The 17,875-nt window shown below is 38.7% G+C and overlaps 1 protein-coding gene across 1 annotated transcript in view; it reads left to right on the top strand.

Moving 5' to 3' along the window:
- epha8 (eph receptor A8) overlaps positions 1-17,875 on the top strand; it is a 78,059-nt gene that overhangs the window by 23,715 nt on the left and 36,469 nt on the right. The window contains exon 3 of the mRNA XM_047149506.2: positions 14,632-15,295. Coding sequence (XP_047005462.1) covers positions 14,632-15,295 — 664 coding nt within the window. The remainder of the gene's footprint in view (positions 1-14,631; positions 15,296-17,875) is intronic.

The following is a 17,875-nucleotide window of genomic DNA, read 5'->3' as shown; positions in this document are numbered from 1 at the left end:
CATGATTGGGTAAAAAAGAAAAAAAAAGAAAATACTATTATTTAAAATAAATTCTCATGAAAATTAAATGATAGCTAGTAGTTTTCAAAAATTAAAAGACTGTGTGCAATATTCATTTTAGTTATTAATTTTTTTGTGTGTATTCTTTTAAACGGTGCCAATAATATTGATGTTCAGTGTACACAGAACCTGATTTTAATATGAAGCGTCTCTCTCTCTCTCTTTCTCTCTCTCTCTCTCTCTCACAAACACACACACACACACACAGCCTCACTTGTCAATTTGACATGCTATTCAGCAGCTCACACTCACACAGGAGGAAACTGATAGACAGAGAGAGAGAGAGAGAGAGAGAGCAAGAGAGAGAGAGAGAGAGAGAGAGAGTGGGAGAGAGAGAGAACAGGCAGACGTACCGAGTGACAGAGATAGACAGAGATAGCGATAAAGACAGACAGACACAGAGACAGGCAGAAAGAGAGAGAGAAATTCAGACAAAAGAAAGATAGGGCGAAGCAGATAGAGAAATAAAGTGATGAAGGAGTGAAGGATAGACAGAGAGAGATGCAGACAGATAGAGAGAGACTGATAGAGAAATAAAGTGATGAAGGAGTGAAGGATAGACAGAGAGAGATGCAGACAGATAGAGAGAGACTGATAGAGAAATAAAGTGATGAAGGAGTGAAGGATAGACAGAGAGAGATGCAGACAGATAGAGAGAGACTGATAGAGAAATAAAGTGATGAAGGAGTGAAGGATAGACAGAGAGAGATGCAGACAGATAGAGAGAGACTGATAGAGAAATAAAGTGATGAAGGAGTGAAGGATAGACAGAGAGAGATGCAGACAGATAGAGAGAGACTGATAGAGAAATAAAGAGATGAAGGAGTGAAGGATAGACAGAGAGAGATGCAGACAGATAGAGAGAGACTGATAGAGAAATAAAGTGATGAAGGAGTGAAGGATAGACAGAGAGAGATGCAGACAGATACAGAGAGGTAGGGAGAATACGACAGACAGATACAGAGAGAAAGACATAGATAAAAATAGATAGAGAGATAAAATAATGGATGAAGCAGAGAGAGACTCTAGAACAAGCTTTATTTCAGTTCGTCATGTCTTTGAGAAGTTGTATAGTATATGACATACAGTATATCCAATCACATACTATATATCTAATCATATACTATAAATACTATATATCCAATCAATATACTATATATCCAATTATATACCATATATACTATATATACAATCATATAGGCTACTATATATAGTCATATAGTATATCCAATCGGATGAAATCACACTCATAATATTCTCTTCCATTTGTAAGCATCATACAGTAAACAGGAAAGAACTGCAGGTAGGAATTAGGAGTTGTGAGAGGGGACCTGAAGAAATGTTGGACTGCACGCGCTACAGGATTGGTCGCTTTTTTATTATGTCACCTCTAATTTGCATAGAATTAAGAAAATCTGAATTTACTCGCTGAAATTGCAGCTTTGTGTTTCGTGTGTGTGTGTGTATGTGTGTTTGTGTGTCGAAAATGAACAGTCGCTTGCTAATGTGAATGCACGGTTAGCTTCCGCGCTCCCAGATCAATAGTGCAAATAGTATAAATTTATTTTCACTCAGAAGGAAACAGCAGCCCACAGAACCTTTTTCTACACCATTTTGCCTTCATACACCTGCGGATAGAAAGACCTACTGCTTGGCCATTGCTCTGTCCGTGTCACTTGTTTCCCTGGCGGTAATCAACTAAAATGTCCTTCCATCTTGTTTACAGCCTTCATTATGGTGAGCTAGGGTTGCAAAAGGATTTGCAGCATGGACACTTTCCTCCATGTCCCGCAGTCTCTTTCACGGATCCAAAACTTCCATTACCTTCACATTTCCCCTCTGAATGCTGCTTGAGTTCAGAGCCGACCGTGCAGCAACTCGCAATCGTCCTGACAGCAGGACGAGCCAAAGAGCAATAAGAGATCACTCGGCGGAAATATTCGCAACACAAACCCAGAATTTTTTATTTAGTTATTTATTCAAACATTTCTGGCTGTATGGTAGTAAAGGTGCCCTTGACCAGGTTGCACATGCCGCAGGTGTTGTGATAAACCGGTGTCATGATCGTATCAATCACAAGGGGAGGTTTATGAGGACGGAGAAGGAAATACAACACTTGAGGCAAACCTGCGTTGCACCTTGCAATTTAACACTAGCGGCACATTTTAACGTGGAGTATGTTTAGGAATTTTAGGAATGGAGTACGTTTAGAATTCTTCCCGTACACCAACAAATCTGTGTCAAAATTTCTTGACAAAAAAAAGAGAGAGAAAAAACAAAAAACCTTTCTATAAAACATATCCAGATTTTTAGATGGTTTTATCAGTCAAACATGGTATCCAAATTCAAATGAATGGGTAAAAACTACACTACCCATCAGCCCCATCAGTATATATATCAGCCCCATATGTATACACACACACACACACACACACACACGCACACACACACACACACACACACACATATATATATACATATATATATATATATATATATATATGATGGTACGTATGAGAAATGAAAGGCTGTGGAAGGATTGTCTTTATTGTATAACCTTTTGATCTTTTTTTTGTTTTCAAAAAAGTCACAAACATACTCTGCTCTCATGGATATCAAGCAATTGCAAACAAAATACAGGTTTATCCAAAAAACTATCTTTGTTAAATATAGGTGTGCAACACCTATGAATTCATATGAGAAAAATATATTCCCATTGATATTTGGCATTTTTTAGTACACCTGGGTGACTAGGAGCAGGAAATTGTTCAACCATGACTTCCTGCTTCACAAGGGTATAAATATGAGGTAACACATAGACCAGATTCCCTTAGTCATTCATAACAATGGGTAAGACCAAGGAATATAGCTGTGATGTACACCAAAATTTTGCTGAGCTTCACAAAATGGGAAGTAGCTATAAGAAAATAGCACAAGCATTGAAAATGCCCATGTACACCATCAGGTCAATGATTAAGAAGTTCCAGTCAACTGGAAATGTTATGAATGAACCTGGAATTGGACGTGTGTCTATATCGTCTCAATGCACTGTGAAGAGGATGGTTCGAGTGGCCAAAAAATCTCCAAGGATCACAGCTGGAGAATTGCAGAAGTTAGTTGTGCCTTGGGGTCAGAAAGTCTACAAAACTACAATCCGAAGTCACCTACATCACCACAAGTTGTTTGGAAGGGTTTCATGAAAAAAGCCTCTACTCTCATCCAAAAACACACTCAAACATATTCAGTTTGACAGACACTACTGCTATAGGTGGTTTTCGAGCACACAGAGAGGCAGCCGTATGGAAAAGTACCTCATGACCGAGGTTAAATATGATGGTGGCTCTTTAATGTTTTGGGCCTGCCAGAGGACCTGGACATTTTGTTAGGATACATGGCACCATGGACTCTATATGAACAAATATATCTATATCAAATATATATATATATATATATATATATATATATATATATATATATATATATATATATATATATATATATATATCAACAGATATTAAATGAAAACGTGACTGTCTCTGCCAGAAAGCTTAAAATGGGCCGTGGTTGGATCTTCCAGCAGGAAAATGATCCAAAACATACATCAAAATCAACACAATCAAGGTTCTGCCATGGCCATCCCAGTCCCCTGACCTGAAACCCATAGAAAACCTGTGAGTGAATTGAAGAGGAGAGTCCACCAGCAGGGACCTCGAAATGTGAAGGATCTGGAGAGATTCTGTATGGAGGAACGATCTCAGATCCCTCGCCATGTATTCTCCAACCTCATCAGGCATTATAGGAGAAGACTCAGAGCTGTTATCTTGTTATCTTTATTTGACTGTTTTACCTTTTACCATTTGTAAGATGTCTTATCCACCGGAGTGTCGTCGCCATCTTGAAAAAAGATTTTCTCATCCAGCATCAGCGCCTGGTAGCCCCCCCCTTTCACTACATAAGCAAAGCTGCGACCGTTGACTGCATCCAACACTTAGTTTTTTCAGTTGAATAAAGTTCAACGTCCGTGTACTGGTTGGAATTTTTAGTGTGAACCCACTACTCACACTATTTATGCTACAAAAAGGCAAAGATTAGTGCGCAAGCATGAATTTAAAAAAAAACAAGAAAAGAAAGAGATCATTTTGTTATTCAAGCCATCGTCTTGACATAGCGATTTTTACTGGAGCACTTGGACTGCTTTTAAGGTATTACACACATCCTGGTTTGGCTGAAGTATATGTTTTAGCAGCACAGGAAGGAACAAGCCGAGGCTGTCAGAGGGCAAACGCTGTCATCCACCCCCAAACAGCTGATAAGAGACCTCCGAAGAGATTAGTGTCACAGCATCTGGACCTCCCTGTTCCTCGGGCCGTCACATTGATCTGATTTCATTCGGTTTGTGGCAGAAACACATAAACAACCTAGTGCTGGCAGTACAGCACACACACACACACACACACACACACACATTCACACACACATTCACACACACATTCACACACACATACACACAACAGACACCTGACAGCAACAAGCAAAGAGGAAGAAATCAAAGTAAAAGCTCCGGAAGACGGATTAAAATTGGATTCAAATGGCACCTTGAGTGTGAAATCCAGGACGCCCTGTCATGTAAGAGTGGGCTTATCGAAGACTGTGCTGTGGATTTGAGGCAGAGAAGATTGAGTGAATGGTGAAGAAGCACTTGTTGGGACTTATTTTCCTGTTTCCTGTCAATTCTTAATCATTTCTACCTAACTATCGAGGCGTGACAAGTAAACAACACGCTCCACACAAGTTAGAGTTCATAAGGCTATGTTAAACCTTCATACACCCTACATACTGAAAACCTATATGAATATTTACAAAGCCTTATCCCAGCAGACATTAGCTGTCATAAGGGCTGCTTTTTTATGTCAACACCTGAGTAAAGTTTAGCATTGTTGTCTTTTATTTTATTGACATGACAACCTTATGACACTTCCCATGCTGACTTCTAATGAAAGTTGTCTTAAGCAGCTTATATAGGTATTATGCAGCTGTATGAACATTTCCACAGGGTTAGGGTTAAAGCTTAACCCTAACCCTAACCCAAACCCTATGAAGTATTAGCAATGTTCATTAGGGAATGTTCATAGGGCTATATACAATATAATTTACCACAGAAGGTGTGATAACAACCTTATGTCAACAGAAATCTGTGTCACTTGCCTCAGGTGTTATGTCAGCTTGATACCAAAACCTACTTTGTGAGACCTGACGCATATTCAAACGAATATTTATAAATGCTAAAGTAAGATTATGTCACTTATATAAGCTTATGATTTAGCCCTATATGAATGTTTAAGACTTTATACCTGGGACGTGTCATAATAACCTTACATCTGTCACTTGCCTCAGGTCTTATGTCAAATAGATATCGACTTGAATGAACTTTATGAATTCCAGGACTGACGTATATTGAAATGAGCGTTCATGAACGGTTTATGACTTTTAAATAAGCTAGGTTCCATGTAGCCTTATGAGCACAACCATTGTGCAAATTATTACCAATATTTCATAAACGTGTACAACAATTCCTAGATGCTATGACACAAACCGATCTAAAAACCTATGTCTCCGAGTCTATTGTTGTGGATCTTCGCTTTCCTCCTGGCCATTCTGAATTATTTATGTGCCTTCATGAACTCACAACGAGGAAGATCTTTTCTGTCCAGTTGGAGAGGGAGAGAGTGCCGGCGCCTCGGCACTGCCCTCGGCACCCAGCTCCACTCGCTGCCAGCTGCCACTCCTGACAGCCCGCGGTGAACAACTTCATTATTTTCCCATCTGCCTCCTGTTTTTGCCGTGACAAGTTCATTTTCGGCTCCTCTCCCTTCTCGCCAATCGATAGAGCTGATAAGACAGGCGCGTGGAGCAGTGACAAATGGCTTCTAAGAGTGAGATGATATGGATGTCATCATCCCTTGTCATGGCATTTTGTCATGTTGTCAGACATTCCCATGCCCTTTTGTACATCTCGGATCATGTGGAACGCTTTTGGACGGAATGTGCATCCAAAGCTGATTCTCTGTAACCAAGTTAATAATAGTAATAATAATAATAAAAATTCTATATTATTATTGTATTTTATTTCAAAAAGTTCACGCATACACTGATAATCCTAATACACAAATAAGATAACAGTGTGGCTACAAGACAATTAAAGGAAATTCAATTCAGCATGCCCATATAAGGATGAAACAATTATACCTTGTAAAGGAAAAGGTTTTTTTTTTTTTTTAATTAATGTTTTAATAAAACATAATATCACATAAAAATGCAGTATGAAGATTTTCCTATGTCATTACAGGTTTATTTCTGACTATTACAAAGCGCTGACACTGGAGACTCCTTCCATAAATGTTAAGTAAACATCCCCTCGTAGAAAACTTCATATCAACAATACTTTTTACTTTATTTTCCATTTTAAGACATTAATGATTCGGCTTATGTTATACTATGTTATACCCTGTGAATGAGCTGTCACTGAGATTTGTAATGATTACTTACAAAATCAAAATGAGATTTTTTTTGTTGTTGTTGTTAATTACTGTTGACTTTTTTTTTTGTTTTGTTTGGTGGTGCAGCGGGTCGCATTGCCATCTAAAAACACAAAGGTCCTTGGTTGGATTTTGAGCTTGGGTTACTGTCTATGCTGAGTTCTCCCCTAAATCCACATGGGTTTCCTCCATGTTCTCCAATTACCTTCCACTTCACAGAAACATGCTGCTAGGTGAATTGGCTAAGGTAAATTGCCTCGGATGTATGTGAATGTATGTGCGTGCATGGTGCACTGTGACGGACTGGCATTCCATCCTGCCCCACGCCCAGTGGATCCACCACGATAAAGCACAAGACTGAACAACATCCGATCACAAGCACCTTTAAACGTATTTGACTTTTTAAAATTTTTTATTTCTCGTCTCTTTGGGAGAATCCTTATGTAGAAGACCCTACACTCTTGGGTGTAGGGTTCAACAGTACAGAGAACCTTCAAGGGTTCCTCCAGAGAGAAAACTGAGGAACCATTAAAGTCTTATGAATGTTCTAGTGAATAAAACCTTTATATTATGTTGTTAAATAGTCAAAGAGACAAAAATACACAACAAACTCTCAGAAATAACGGTACCCCATTGCACCTTTTTCTTGTCACTGGTATGGTACCATGTACGCTGCATGTTTTGTACCTTCTACAGAGGGAAATGAAAGCGATTCCTTTAATAAGCTTTTAGAATAGTGGTCCATAAGGTCTGAACATGTACCTGAAAATTATTTTTAAAGATTACGAGGTAAAAGGTATACAGTATACTAAAGGCACAAAAGCTGTCCACTTGGTACCATGCCAGCGACAAGGAACAGTACAGTTTGGTCCCTTTATTTCCGAGAGTGCAAATATACTATATCCAGATTTATATCCCCATCTGTTAAGCCTTGATAACTGCTGCTGTACAATCACTTCTTTCTTCCTCCGTGGGTAATTACTAGGCAAGAACTGGAGGAACGAGCCACGCACTTATCTCCCTGAAACAGCCTCAGCTCAGTGAGCTGTCTGAGTGAGGTCGTCACTTTCTCTCCCGCACTTAACTCTGGACCTGCAGACGCTCGAGTAAATATTTGTGATTAGTATCCTCAGCGGTGTCGTGAAGAAGACAGATGTTAGGCAAATGTCACTCATGTGGTGCGCGCTGGGTCGGGAAGCCGCTGCTGTCCTGCTGTTCTGTTTGCACAGGAATCTTTGATGAGAGCTTGTTAAACTGCGATTCGAGTGGATAATTATTTGTTGATTAGCCAGTTAAAGTAGATGACCTATTTGGTGATGTTTATAATGTGAGTTGTTTACTGTTACACTGTTAACTTTCCCAGTTCTAAACCTGTCGAATACATTTTATTACAGAGGAGTGGGATTTAGAGGTTATGTTGACAGAGAACATGTGGTTATAGGAAATTTCCACCCTGAAATATGTTTATATTGAAATATTTGAGAATCTGTTGCTAATTTGTTGGTTGGTTGGTTGGAGCTGTATTATTATTATTCCTGTGAATTAGCAGTGTGTAGTACGCTGACTATTTCACTGTTAGCTCCTAAAAACAACAAGCTTCTTTTCTTACTCACCATTTTCAAGTGACTTTCAATGCTATATTAATGAGAACTGTGGTGTAGAAATTATTCAGATATTGGCATAAGCGTTGTAGGCTGATTATCCATTTTAAATTTCCAAATGATCCGTAGTGTGTGAGTTTGTGCTTGATTGTGTCACCTCGTCCAGGATGTCCCCTCCCATGTGCCATAAGTTCCCAGGTATAGGCTACAGGTTCCCCACGACTCTGTGTAGGATAAGCAGTACAGAAAGTGGATAGATGGATGGATGGATGGATGGATGGATGGATGGAGGAGTTTTATGAAGAAATGTTTGGCCCAACACACCCAGCAGACAACGTTTTAGTTTTGTCTTTCGGTCAGTTTAATACGGCACAGTGTAAAACCAAACCAAATACCAAAGAAACCATTTACATGCTGTATATACAGTATCTTTCTTAAAGTGCACCTATTATGGTTTTGAATATTTGTGCTAATTTTGTTTTAAAGCGCTCCTACAATAGCTTTACATGCATCCAAGGTCAAAAAAACACTTTAATGTGCTCATAATTTAAATAGCAGCATTGTTTTCCTTTTCCCCCCAGTGTAACAAATGACTCGTTCAATGATCCGTTCTAAAGGGTTTGTTCTAAATTCTTCCTTTCAGAGAGCATACTCTGCTCTGATTGGTCAGACATCCCAGTCCGTTGTGATTGGTCTCCGGCCGTCAGTGTGTTTCAAAAAGGAAACGGCCACTACCATAACGAGTTTCAGCTCCGTCTGTCAGCGAGCAGCCAATGAAGACCAGAGGCGGGGTTTTTTTTGTTACCAAATGATGTAGGTTGGTACAGGAAGTAAGTGTGGAATCACTAACGATTCGTTTCAGCTGTTCAGAATCGGTTCCTTCTTTTGGGAGTCGATAACTCGTGCGCTTTGATTTTTGAAACTTTGCAAACGTTTTTACATTCACAAACAGCTCTATAACACACTACATGAAAGGTAATATTTGAAAAAGCATAATAGGTACACTTTAAAACATGTGATGAAATGTAATGCCAGTGTAATGAAGAAAATTGGTTACTGAATATTAACTTTGCAGACGAACAGTAAGCCCTGAGTTTATGGGCTTTAAGTTGAAATCCAAAGTTTCAGGCTTCTGTGAGGAGGCAGCTGAAACATTTTGCATGTTAATGTGTTGCCATGTTGTCATGGCGAATGCCACCCAAAGATTCTCAGTCATTATGTCTTGCTGCTGTGCTGCAGATTCAAAGGATTTTTCCGCTACCTAGCTTCTTAATCTGAAATTGGATCTCAAGGAGCCGAGGCCGGACTTTTTCGACTTCTTTTATACTTGTGTTATAAGCGTCTTCGGACAACAGAGACAGCTTGTGCATTCCAATGAAGTGTTGTGGTCATTTTTAGGCATTGTCACAAAAGTGACGAGTCAGGGTGCACTTTATCATTTCTCCAGGGCAAATCAGGTGAACTAAACCCTGAAATGTTTCAACATCTGGAACAAACAGTGAGAATGTAATCACGTGTAAGTATATAGTCAACAAAAACAAATGTGGTTGTACACACAGGAATACACACAGTACAAATGCACAGAAACATATATATATATATATATATATATATATATATATATATATATATATATATATATATATATATATATGTTACAACTCTCAAAGATTTGATTCTATTTAAACCTCAGTGCTGTTAAATTCTCAATTCTGATTGGTCAGAAGTTGCTGATTAATATTCTATAACAGCAGCTCTGGCAGTAGTCCAGCTGCAAATCACCGTTTTTTAAATTTATTTTATTTTTTATAAATGCACTTGTTCTAATACATTATTGCTTCTATATTAACAGCTCATTCACAGGGATGACTTATTTGGCGGACCCTCCATAGAAACAGATTAAAAACGTGTGAAATGGTTGACATGATGAAGTTTTCTATAAGGACACGTAAATGTTTCTTTAACATTTATGGAAGGAGTCTCCAGTTTCGGTCAGACGTAAAGCCATAACTTTACGTTTTATGACATCTTCAGGACAGAGGTGTTTAAATAAACGTTGCGGTTTGAAACTAACATCACAAGTTACCTTTTTTTTTGTCTTATTTCCTTAAAGTGAAAGAAATTAGAGAGGCTGCTGAGGGATCGACTGTTTATCGCTGCTATGACATAACTGATCACAGGAATTCATTTTTTTCTAACCTTAGACATTAATTTGTTTGTAACATTAAATGTAACGATAAATGGATAAAAAGCCTGTCAGAGACTTTTTTCCCCTTATATATTTAAAAAGAGGTTTTAGACCCTGAAGCAGATATTTTTTTAAACTAATAAGGGATGAATAAAATATACCAGGTGAAACACACAGTATACGAGACAGCTTAATTATATAAAGTATTTTGTGAAATGATAAAAGCATATGTCCAATGATTTCACCAAAACATCAAATATCACTGCTGTGAAAACTATCAAAACATCGTATCACGAAAGCTTAGCAGTAATTAAACCTGTCGATAAACAGGGTAAAGTAATAATAGCTGTGTGTATCATTCAAACTGACAGCTTCCTTCGATTCCTCGCCGAATACAAACATTCTCAAATATGGCATAATTGTCTGAAATGACAGTTTTCATTTTTAGAATAGTTTTTCTCATCCCACGCTTTAGGATTTCATGCGCTGAGGGAATGGAAATTATTAAGTGTGAAATTTAACAAAAGGCATCGCAGTGATCGGTGAACTCTTCCAGTGATGTTCCACAACCAGCTGTGATGTGGTACTAACATATTAATCCTCCCTGAGATGCTGAAAGACTCCATCTGACAAAAAAAAGCCTCTTTTTAAGCCTTTTGTAATGTTTGCATTGATGAATCTGTCGATTTTGTCGTCTTTTTAAAAATAACGCGGAGGATAAAGAGAGGTGTTTTTTTTTTTTTGTGTTTTTTTTTTCCATGTATATACAAAGATGTTAAACATCTGAACACCAGCAGAGCCTCTCAATTTTACCATAACAGTAAACCTGCACTTATATAGCACTTTTTTAACCTTAGCAGTTTTACAAAGCGCTTTACACTGTGTCACCATTCACACAGACACTCACACAAAAATGCCATGCAAGGTGCTAGCTTGCCATCGGGAGCAACTTGGGGTTCAGTGTCTTGCCCAAGGACACTTCGGTATGTGGAGTCATGTGGGCTGGGAATCGAACCGCCAACCCAATTAGTGGACAACCCGCTCTACCATCTGAACCACAGCCACACCAATACATAGCTGAGTAAAAATGTTTGTACCCGCTTGTTTCTGGTGCTTAACTATTATGGCAGTTGAGTCTGTCTACAGTTACTGTATCTTTATTACCAAACTTTTAGCAAAAAAAAATTTGCATCCCCAATGACTTGCTCCAGTTAATGTACTGAATGAATGAGACTCATTAAAGTGTAATTATATACATTTCATGCAATGAAATGCCAAATACTTTACTGCCAAAATGCTGGCACTTTTATATCAATTGTTTTACTGTTAATATATTAACGTACAGTACATACCTCGCACCTCTGCGGTTGGGGGTTCGAATCCTGTCTCCACCCTGTGTGCGTGGAGTTTGCAGGTTCTCCCCGTGCTTCGAGGGTTTCCTCCAGGTACTCCGGTTTCTTCTCCCAGTCCAAAGATATGAATTGTAGGCTGATTGGCATTTCCAAATTGTCTCTAGTGTGTGAATGTGTGTGTGATTGTGCCATGCGATGGGTTGTCACCTCGTCTAGGGTGTCCCCCACCTTGTGCCCCGAGTTCCCTGGGTTAGGATCCAGGCTCCTCCACGACCTTATCTAGGATCAGCAGTACGGAAAATGGATGGCTGGATGTTAAGATAGACCTTTTGGCTATTTTAGTTATTTGTGATATCAGCGAAACATCTCAATTTGAGTTAAAACACTTAGTTTTGTTTTTGCTATTTCCATAAAAAACGCAATACGTTTTCACTAATTCACAAGCTTTAAAAATAATTAATTTATTTTTAATTAGTAATTTTTTTAATTATAATAGGTTATTGCGATGGCAGGATGTGATGGATACGTCCTTGTATTTTTATTGAGGTGAAAAACGTTGCGATGTTCCTAGGCCATTTTATTAGTTAATTTAGATATACAGAAAGGAACTAACTGAAACAATTAATTCAGAATTTAGACACAATGCATTCTAAACAGTGCCAAATACAGATATTTGTAAAAAAAAAAACACTATTGTTTTGTATGGGTTTTTTAAAGAAGCTTGCTAAAAAGTTTTTTGGTCAAGGCTAAAGCTGTGCATCAGTATTGGGTTTGTACCAGATGCAACAAAAACAATTGCACAAGCAGGAGGTTTTTACTTCGTACGGGTGAGAGTGAGCGGACAGCTGTGAAGCTCGTGGAACAAAGAAAGACCACATTCATTAACACAAACATGTGACCCATGGTCAGGGTCACAGTGGTTTCAGTTGGGCTACTTGTTTGACCATATTTTGGGAAATAGAGCCAACTAAATTTACAAGAAAATATTGTGAACAGGTATTAAATTGTGTGAGCAGGATAAAAAAAAAATCCATGAACACCTCTAATTATGAACTTGAGTGATGTAGCTGAGGTTGAGGAACTATCAGAGCACACCATGCTGATACTGCTGACATTTCTATATCTGCCCCCCCCCCCCCCCAAGTGTTTTCCACTGTTTCCAGGAGCACAGCGTTAAGATTCATACAACTTTATTTTTTAGGCCACGCCCACTTTGGATACACATACGGATACTTGGAGCACTAAAGAGACACAGATACCGATAGTATCAATGTACCCCCCTACAACTGATCATTCTTCATACAGTAGATTATTTGCATGTTTAAGACTACATCAATTAGCTGATTTTCTTTCCACCAGGGATTAGAAATGAGCGAAGCAAGTGTCCAATGTGACTGCTGCTATTACCTGTCTATCTTCTTCACCCTCACACTAACATACACACATCCTCTCTATGTAATAACACCTCAATGTATATTTTTCAGACTTTGCCTATTCTGATCCATGCTAGTCGAAGCAAATTCCCTTTGCGTAGTTTGCCCCATCCATACACACCTCTCTGCGATTAATTACCCTTCCAAGCTTGTTCCTGGCTAGTGAGCAATCTGCAGGGTGTGTGCTGCGGTCCTGGAGATGAAAGCCAGCTTGATGGACGGTCTGTCCCATATGGTCCAGCTTGAGGTCTTTCAAAGTGCAGATAGCCTTCAACTGGCCATCGTTATTATTTCATGAGCTAGCCGAGAGAACAGAGCTGATTACCTGTAGGCCAGAAAACTCTCGATGAGTTCTTGATTTGACGATTTTTCTCTGGACAGCTGTCGTCATAGAGTGTGTATCACTGCCCGGTTCAGCACTGGAGAGTTCACTGATGAAGTGCCGAGTGTGTGGTAGTTTGAATTAGTCAATTAGAGGCAAACTATTTGAAAGCATATATATATATATATATATATATATATATATATATATATATATATATATATATATATATATATATATATATATATATATGAGAGAAAGAGAGAGAAGGAGAGAGAGAAAGAGAGAGAGAGAGAGAGAGAGAGAGAGAGAGAGAGAGAGAGAGAGAGAGGACTGAAGAGATCAGGAGAGCATTTTCTTTGCAGACATCAGTTCCAGAAATCATCCATCCACTTAATCATCCAACATCTGATCATCTATCTAATCTTTCCATTCACCCATCTATCCATTGATCAATCCATCCATTAATGCACCCATTCACCAAATCATCTATCCAACTTATCGTCCATCCATTCACCAATCCAACCAACCATCCATCCTTCTAATCTTCCATCTTTCCATGAATACACCCATTGCTCAAGCAATCATTTGATCCATCCATCCAACTATCCATTCATCTATTTATCTCAAAATAAATTTATCTAGCAACAATCCATCAATCCTCTCATTCATCCATTCATCAATCCACCCATTCATTCAATCATCTATGCATCCAGTCATCCATCCACCAGTCCATCTTACCAGCCCTCCATCCAACCAGACTCTTGAATTCTATTACCATTTTCAGTGTAAGATCCACCAATATGAGCATGCATAGGAAAAACAAATTTTGCAAACTAGTAAATTATATGTAAATCACATATACATTTAATTTTAAAAAATCTTTATTATTATTATTATTATTATTATTATTATTATTATTATTATATTTTAAAATTCTTCTCATTGCTGTTGGCTCTTGGCTACGGTTGGATTGCAGTAAAATACAAACTGCATAACACTTTTTCCACATTTAACCCAAGGTGAACTGTCTGTGTTCCATGAATTCAGGATAAAACGTCAAAACTATTTGTAGTGTAGATAAAATGTATGCCATTAGTGGTGTAGCCAACTCTAACATCCTCCTCCTGTTTTGGCAGTGGGATGCAATTAACGAAATGGACGAATACTTCAGCCCCATTCATACATACCAGGTGTGCAATGTCATGAGCCCCAACCAGAACAACTGGCTCCGTACCAAATGGATCCAACGCAGCGGTGCTCACCGAGTCTATGTGGAGATCAAGTTCACGCTCCGTGACTGCAACAGCATGCCGGGCGTTCTAGGTACGTGCAAGGAGACCTTCAACCTCCACTACTCTGAGACGGAGCGTGACGTGGGAACCAGCCTCCGAGAGAATCAGTTCTCCAAGATCGACACCATCGCAGCTGACGAGAGCTTTACTAATGTGGACCTGGGAGTGAGGAGGCTTAAGCTGAACACGGAGGTGCGCAGTGTAGGGCCTCTAAGTAAGCGCGGCTTCTACTTGGCCTTTCAGGACATCGGTGCCTGCATTGCCGTCGTCTCGGTGCGAGTCTACTACAAGAAATGCACAGGCCTGGCGAGGAACCTGGCTGTGTTCACGGATGTGGTCACGGGGGCGGATTCCTCGTCCCTGGTAGAGGTCAGAGGTCAGTGCGTGGACCATGCTGAGGAGAAGGACACTCCCAAGATGTACTGCAGCGCTGAGGGGGAGTGGCTCGTTCCTATTGGACGGTGTGTGTGCAGTGCTGGGTTTGAGGAACACAGAGAGGCTTGTATTGGTAAGTGGCCTGTGTTTTTTTTTTTTTTGCACCAAATGCAAAGACATTTTCAAACTGCAGATGTGAACATTGAATAAATTCCAATCTAATGTAAATGATCAGATAAATAAAGATAAATAATCAGATAAATAAAGAAACACATCCATTAGAATTGGAATATATAAATTTTCTTTAAATATGTATCCCTACTCAAACAGTGAATTAGTATGAGTAGTCATATACATGTGTGTGTGTGTGTGTGTGTGTGTGTGTGTGTGTGTGTGTGTGTGTGTGGGTGGTTGTGTGTGTGTGTGTGTGTGTGAGAGAGAGAGAGAGAGAGTAGGAGGAGGAAAAGAAACAACCTCTGCTACCCTAAAGCAGATTAACGAATAAAGACACATCACTTAAAAATCAGGTTCTGTATACAGTGAGCAACAAAATTATTGGCGCCTTTTAAAAGAATACACAAAAATAAACAAAAACCTACAATAAATACACATAAACATATAGTGTTTTACTATTCCCCCAAACTACTCAAAACTACTAGCTATACTCGTGTGTGTGTGAATCATCTCAGGTTAATTGTCCGAGCGATAGAGTCAGGCTTCCTCTCTCCTTCCTCGTGCTAATTCCATTTTACTTCCAGTACTACGCACATGGCCTCGATGTCGTCATGCTCAAAGCAAATGCTTTTTAAAATGCTGATCAAAACAGAGCACAGAGTCGGTGTCCTCTTCGTGTCATGGCACCTCGAATTTCCAGGCTGGATGAAGAAGAAGAAAAAACAGAAGGGGGAAATATCCATTTCAAAGCGGATGAGTCAGTACATGCTCGTCGGGTGCTGGGGAGCCTTGTCAAATCCACTTCACTTAGCAACTTGATTTAACCCACTTACACTCCTCCACACATGTTCGCCTGCCGCTCAGGGCCTGACTTATTCATAAAAGCTTGTAAACATAGATTTATCCAATCGGATTGAGGTTGGCGAGCCGTGATGGCGTCAGTAGGGGTTCATTAACCAATTGCAAAAGTGCTAAAGTAAGATGTATTTGTGTAGAGTCGAATGATAAAAGGCTTCTGTGCAGAATTAATGGTTTTTGCATTGGGCTCAGTTAAAAATGTAAGATATGTTGTTAAGGTTATTAAATGTATTCAATTGGCTGAAAAGAATTTAGGAACAGGATCCTGACTAATGAGTAAAGTTGAATTCTCAATCCTGATTGGTCAGTAGGTGTTGTTTTTAATCTTATTGTTAATGTGCTTGTTCTAATACACGATCATTTCTATAGTAACAAATCACACAGGACCGCCGCATAAACAAAGCCTTATAATAAACTCTTAAATTATACAAATGTAATTAAGTATTCTTCGAGCTGTCTCCTGCTCCTGCAGCCGCCGTTCACGTCATGGCTTAATTTTGGGTGCTTGGTAGGTTTTATAAAAGGGTGTATAAAATATTTTTAGGAAACTTTTTAGATCTGACACGTTGCTAAAGATATTAGGAATGATTTTCATGTGTAGTGCTTTTTTTGTTTTTGTTTTCAATATTGAGAAAATGCGCACATTAAAATCAGTTTACTGTTAATATAAAGTTAACTCAGCACAAGAAATTCCCTTTATTACATTTATTTATTCCAAACAGTTCTTTTCAACCAACTTGAATTCCTTTTTTCGTTTCATCTGGACTTTTATTCTCTATGACAGCTCTTGTGTGTCGTGTTATTTCACCAAGCATTGAAATGCATCCAGTTCTCGATAAAATACCGCTTTATTTATTTATTTTACACACTGCAGTATAATAGTCTACAATTAGTCCATTAGTCTAATATTCCTTTAAAAAAAAATTTTTAAATATACTTCGTTCATGCTGTAAATCATACTGGATTCTATGTGTGTATTCATATTCTAATGTAATGCATAAACGTGTTCGTCGGTAAATGGTTGTGCTTTAGGTTACTAATTTCTGCCTGAGACTCAGTCCAGCGTTTGTGATTTCTGGCACGTTAATGTGAGCGGCTTTTGCATAATGCATGTTTTAAAAAGGGTCAGAACACCTGGGGTGTGTTTGCATAATCATTTGAATGCAGTTTAAACACTTATTAGAGTGGAAATAAACATCTATAGCGTCCCAAAAGCGGCACGTCAGACAAACTTCCATAAATCCATCGACAAAACTTTATAAATGTTTGTCATTCATTTATTCATTCATTAATTCATTAATGCATATATAGTTAATAAGTTAATTCTTATTAAAAATAAAAATAAATGTTATTATATATTTATTCATTATGAAATAATAAGGCAATCTTATTGTCACGAGCATAATGCATAAAATCATGGAGATACGGGTCAGGAGCATCAGTTAATGTTCACGCATCAAACATCAGATTGGGGGGATCAGAGATCAGAGGAGAATAGCTAGACTCATCGAGCTGGCAGGAAGGTAATAGTAACTCAAATAGGCACTCTTTACAACCATGCTGAGCAGAAAAGCATTTCATAATGCACAATATGCCACTCATTGATACTGAAGGCACCGAAGTGAACGCTGTAGCCTCGGATTCTAGCTGACAGGAGAGGAACCTGACGTGGTCTTCCGCT

The sequence above is a fragment of the Ictalurus punctatus genome, chromosome 21 (assembly GCF_001660625.3).
Source record: "Ictalurus punctatus breed USDA103 chromosome 21, Coco_2.0, whole genome shotgun sequence".
Classification (NCBI taxonomy): domain Eukaryota; kingdom Metazoa; phylum Chordata; class Actinopteri; order Siluriformes; family Ictaluridae; genus Ictalurus; species Ictalurus punctatus.
The sequence above is the reverse complement of the archived record's forward strand: the minus strand, read 5'-3'. Positions and strand labels throughout refer to the sequence as shown.